The sequence below is a fragment of the Parasteatoda tepidariorum genome, chromosome 7 (assembly GCF_982258835.1).
Source record: "Parasteatoda tepidariorum strain Cologne lab strain chromosome 7, Ptep-v5.0, whole genome shotgun sequence".
In the NCBI taxonomy this organism is placed as follows: Eukaryota; Metazoa; Arthropoda; class Arachnida; order Araneae; family Theridiidae; genus Parasteatoda; species Parasteatoda tepidariorum.
This window is the reverse complement of record NC_141761.1, coordinates 61,940,324-61,946,323: the sequence shown is the minus strand read 5'-3', so window position 1 is coordinate 61,946,323 and position 6,000 is coordinate 61,940,324. Positions and strand designations below refer to the sequence as shown.

Below are 6,000 nucleotides of genomic sequence, written 5' to 3'. Positions count from 1 at the left end.
TTAGGTGGTCCTAGTTGGTGCAATAAATTTCTGGTTATTTAACCGTATGAGGTGAAAGCAGTTAATAAACGTTTTTTTCCACAGTTAACAGTTTGAATACGGTATTATGGTATTTTGACTGCTTTGTTTGAATATAGTGAACTAGCAATTAAATAAATTGTTGTTTAATCATTTTTTCTGATAAATTTCTAACAAGGTATGACGTTCTGCATCAATTAGTCATGAAACCGCAGCATGCATTGAGAGTTGGTACCTACAATGAACTAAATAACGAAATGGAGAAAAATACAAAAAAAAAAGATTTATTGTGCAATAATATACAAAGTGAGAAAAAATAATCATAACAATAAACATATTAAAATCACATAGTAATAAACAGAAAAAAGAATTAACAATAAAGTTATGATTTTTATCACTATTTTTCTATTGTTAGATAATATTGAAATATTCATTTTATAAAAAGGAGATTGAAATATTGTTTTAAAGTGAGTAAAGATGTTGAAAATGTTGCAAAAATAGGTCATTATTACTGTTAAATTTAAAAGATAACAACTAACAACCCGTGCTATTTATAAAGAATAAGTAGTACTGCATGAAAAGTATTTATGTTGTTTTGATTGTAAGTGGTGTTTGAGAGCTAAAAGCGAATGAAACGTTTTAAAATTTGTGTAATTAGGACATAGTTTTCTTAGAAAGAAAGTTCCAGTAGTAATTTTCTTTTGTAACTGTAAGAAGTTTGATTTTGACACTACCAAATCCTCATTAAATTTTACATCATTCTTTTTTTAGAAAAGTGAGCTTAACTTATTACGGGCAAGTTAGAGTTTCTCTATGGCACACTGGTATAAGTAATGGTTATTATCTTAAACATGTGATACAAGTAATAAATTAATAAACGTCGAAGATGGAAAGGTGGTGACGAGTTCTTCCATTAAAGGTAATTTCTAAATTTCTTTAAAATATTCCATTTGCTCTTCTTGCACTGATTAGGCTGTACCTAAAAAAGTAAATCAGAGAATCAAAATTAAAAAAATTCAGTTGGAATAGGTTTAAAATAACGATAGTATAGAATAACAATAATTGGATAAAACGATCCAGGTTCCAATCCCAGAGCTGACTGGTCGATACGCACCACAATTATGCAATAGCAGCATACTATTGCAGTGATGCATCATACTCCCGACATCAATAGCATATACATAACCTCATTTTCATCATATCGGCTTAGCTAAATTTCATACTTTTGCAATTTAGTCTTATCACCCTACTGCATATCATTACACAGTCAGAACCTCCTTTACTTCATTTGCATTCCACAACCTCATCGGAGCACCACAAAGATCAAGCTAAAGATCAATGGGAAAAGGACAGCAAGCAGCCTCAAGTGCCCAGATGTTTTATTCAGTATCAGTTTCGATGCTATATTGGGATACTTTTTCTTTGATGAAGGTTGACATTGTCGACAGTATTCTCCCAGCATACGCATTACATTCGTAATAAGCTTTTGACCAATATTGTGAATTTCCCCTACGTGTTTGGAAATTGATATGGCTAATGTTTTTCGTTTGTGGAATGACAAAAATGGAATTATTTTTTTATTTAAATTGAAAAACGAAATTTTCAACATTTTTATTTCATTATATTAATTTTTATTAACCTACATAAAACATTTTTATTTTTTAAATTCTAAAAAGAGGTGGATTTTTAAAATTGAATTATCTTTATAAAAATACGATTGTTAAATTATAATATAATACTTTAAAAAAATAGAATTAAAAAGTTAATTCTAATTTTCAATCAGACTGTTCAGCTGCTTTTTATTTTTTGTACTTTTTAAAATATTCGCGCAGTAAATAGGAATGATTCATTTGAATAAAGATTTTGGCGAGAAATCGGTTGCGTTTATTATGAGTCTGCATGTTTAGTTAAGTCTGTCGCCAAAGATAACAGAAAAGAGAAAATGCTAAATTTAAACATAACTTTAATGAAAACTTAACAACAAAAATAAAAACATACAAAAATAATCGTGAAAGTAATAACTGAAGAAAAACGTAAAGCAGATTGCGAAAAAAGAGATAAGTAAAGTAAAAAGTAAAGAAAAGAACAAAGTATCACGATGGTTTCGATGGTAACGAAGTTTCACGATGATCACATTTTATTTCTTGAGCTTCAGTTCAGTTCAAAGAGATTACGAAAAATACTTTGAGCGTATGTTGAAATTTTCAGGTTCGCCAGAGCATGAACTTTTCGAATCAAGTACGATGATTTCACCACAAGATGATAAAAAGTATATTAAGCATTTAGTTTTGGGTACATACACTAAAAAAAATTCCGGTAGAAAGTACTGACACCTTGAATGTGGCTTAATTTAAATGCACATAGCTGTAAAATTAACCTTTACCGCATAATTTTATACCGTAATTTTTATGGCAACATTCAGTGATTTTACGGCAAATATTACTGTAAAAATTACTGTGTATTAGATTTTATGATCCGTAAAATTTTATGGTAAAGATGACTTTATTTTAAAAAGCAATGGCACCCAGAGGGTCAGTTCTCTTTATTACAATTTGATCAGGAATTCTCTACTGTGTACAGTTGTTGAATAATTATTAGAAGAAAGAAAAGTTTATAACAAATATTTTATTATTTTTTCAACTTTAATGTTACATTACTGTAAGGTGTAGTAATTTCGGAGCAAATAAAAGCACTGCTAAAATATATGAAATGCATTTTTTATATGTTTTTACAGCTGTTCTTTAAAAACTATTATTGTTTTATATTCTGCAAAGTCAGAAGTAGATATCATTTTAAATGCAGTCAGTTTTAGGATTATAGGACAAATCTTTATTGTTATTTGTCTTGAAAAATATTTATTAAATGAAAGACATTTAATTTATCAATATGCATGGTATTTTCGGTAATACATTTAAATTTATGCGTTCATGATTTAAAATGCTTTTAATAGCATTTTTTATAGGAGAATAATACTAACATTCGAATTTGAAAAAAGTTTGAAGATTGAAGTCATATTAGGATTTTTATATATACATATTTATAATACGTGACGTTTTCGAAATTGAAATAGTTTGTGTTTATCAATAATGTGCTCCAAATTTCATTATTTTTACATGATATTTATTCACTATTTTAGCATCATATTTTAACATCCATAAATGGAAGATATCTTATTTATCAATATACATAGCATTTTCAGTAATACATTTTAATTTATGTGTTCGGGACTTAAAATGCTTTTAATAGTATTTTTTTATTGCTGAAAAATACTAACATTTAAATTTGAAAAATGCTTAAAATTGAAAATCATATTCAGACTTTCATATAAATTTTCATAATACGCGACGTTTTCGAAATTTAAATAGTTTGTGTTTATAAATAATGTGATCTGAATTTCACTATTTTAAGAAGAAATTTATGAAAAACGCGTCAAAAGAAGCCTTTGTTGACCAAAAATTATTATTTCATTTTTAAAACCGTTACACGCCACTGTAAAATAAATTTATGTTTCTTGTCAATGCTGAATGTAAAACTAATTTAGATTTTATAACACATTTCGTATCAGAAAGTAATCAAAACACAAACCCAATTGAAATCTAAAAGAAAGGTATCAGAGAAAAAATGTATAGACAAAACTATCAGATTATGATACAATTTACCGTGTTTCTTGCTCAAGGGGAACACAAAAATCTCGATAATTTTAACCAAAGTGATTTGGTAATGATTCTGGTAAAATCTTATTATATAAAACGCTAATACGTACGTATGTATGTATTAATAAAAAAGATGATATTTCTTTTCTCGCGCTGGCAACAGTTTTCATTTTTAATTGATTAGATTCGGCGCGCAAGAGCACGTCGTGAGCAACCAGATAACAATAACCAGAGTGAGCATTATCAGGTTGTTCAATTCAGATTCATGCACTAAAAACATGACAATATTTAATTTAAACTCAATTAGGAATTAATTAATTAATTGAAGTGAGAATGTTTTAAAAGGCCGCTGTTGAATTGATATTTTTCTACTGGGAGCTACCTAAACGTTTAAAAAACGTTTAAGTGTTTGTATTGAATGCATTGCATTTTTGTTATATTTCGCGTTTATTTATGCATTGAATTTTCACGCTTTTAAATGCAGAATATTAGTGAAGCAATATTTGATAATTTATTTTGCTAATATGTTTCTTATATAGCTAATGTTTTGATTTTTTCACCATGTACAATCTAAATAGCTAATATACTTTTTTAAAAGCCAATAAGAACATTGGTAGAAATCTTCTACATAAGTACAATACTATGTCTTTGATGATAAAATACTATGTCTTTGATGATAATATATTATGTCTTTGTGCTAGAACATTGTGTTCATTGGCGAGCGAGCGCAGCGAGCCATGGTTCACGGCGTGAACCACATAGGATTGCGTAGCAATTCTCGGGGGTTGGCGAGCGTTAGCGAGCAGGGGGCGGAGCCTCCTAGTTAGCTATAAAATATGACTTTATAACCTGTGATAAAATTGAGTAAATGTAATTTTATCATTATATATTTGAGCATGGCATAAAAACCAGCATGGTTCTCTGTTAAATTTATTTTTCAGTTTTGTATTTTTTTACTAAAAGTGCCATAAAAAGAACTATAATTTTGAATATAAAGAAATAAAATTTTATCAACAATTTTATAATTGGAATTACCGGTAAACATGTACCATAATGAACAGAGAAATTACCAAATGGATGGTTTAAAGGCCGTATATTTTAGTTTTATTAACCAAAATTACAGTTAACTTTTTTAAACAAATTTTTTTCATGAATTTCGTGGATACGTGAAAATACGCTTTTTTTTTGCATTCCTCCAATTTTCATAACTAAAAATCCAGATCCAGCAAAAAAAAAAAAAAAAAAAAATTAAATTTTTCAGAGAAAGCACACTTTTGTAGCTGATTTTTCAGCTTAAATAGTTAGTACTAATTAATTAGCATATTTGAGATCAATCCTCAGAACCATTATGATCTGCACATAGCTTGAGAAAATCTGATCATTAAAACAAAAGTTATTCAGTATCTTCCTTATTCTGCCCTTATTTTGCAGTTATTTTGAATCAACAGTAAAAATCCTAATAAATGCTTGTTTCAGCATTATTTTAGAGCAAAATTGTTTGCGTAAACATTTTGTGCTAATCTTAATTTAACGACCCCGAGTATGCATAAAATAAAAACTATTATTTTTATTAATGACATACTAGTAATCTTTGGAAATATATACTACTGATAAACTAGATAAATACAAAAAACACTTACAGATAGTTGTTCACAGATAACGTTCATTAAGTTGTGATTTGCCAGGTCATTTAAGTTTTGTCCACCTCGCTAAAATAAAAATTAAGATAAGATTTCAAATAAATGAAACAAATTAAATATATGTCAGACTATGTAATGTATAAATTAAATATGTGTCAGACTATGTAATGTATAAATTAGCGCATTTTAGTCAGCTTTAATGAATTTTTTCATTCAGCGAAGAATGAACGCTTAATGAATTGCTGGAATGAACAATTCCACACTAAAGACTCTGGTTAAAAGTGCCGTTACTTAACTTCTTTACCCAACCCCGTTTTCACCGGAACATGTTAAGGTGCAAAAAGACTGATTTATAATTATCATAATCATCAGCATTGGCACGACAGCCCTTTGTGAGCCTGGGCCTTCCTCGGAAGCTTTTCCCATTCTGCCCTTCCTCCAGCAATTGTTTTCCAGTTCTTTACCTTTAGGATGGCAAAATCCTAATCCACACAATTTTTTCACCTATTTTGGGACCTTCCTATTGGCCTTTTATTGGAGGGGGTTGCATTAAAGACTCTTATAGCTGTTTGTTCTGGGTTCATTCTCACTACATGTCCGGCTCATCTCATTCAACTTAGTTTTATAATTATAACTACCGTCAAATAAAGGAATCTCTCTTATTAAATAAATACTAATATAAATATTAC

The 6,000-nt window shown here is 28.8% G+C and overlaps 1 protein-coding gene across 1 annotated transcript in view; it reads right to left on the bottom strand.

The window, feature by feature from the left end:
• Positions 1-286: 286 nt before the first annotated feature.
• The window catches only part of LOC107451569 (gamma-interferon-inducible lysosomal thiol reductase), a 28,891-nt gene continuing 23,177 nt past the window's right edge, over positions 287-6,000 (bottom strand). Inside the window, exons 6-7 of the mRNA XM_016067713.5 lie at positions 5,312-5,380; positions 287-997 (exon numbers count right to left, since the gene is read on the bottom strand). Coding sequence (XP_015923199.2) covers positions 932-997; positions 5,312-5,380 — 135 coding nt within the window. The 3' untranslated portion in view covers positions 287-931. The remainder of the gene's footprint in view (positions 998-5,311; positions 5,381-6,000) is intronic.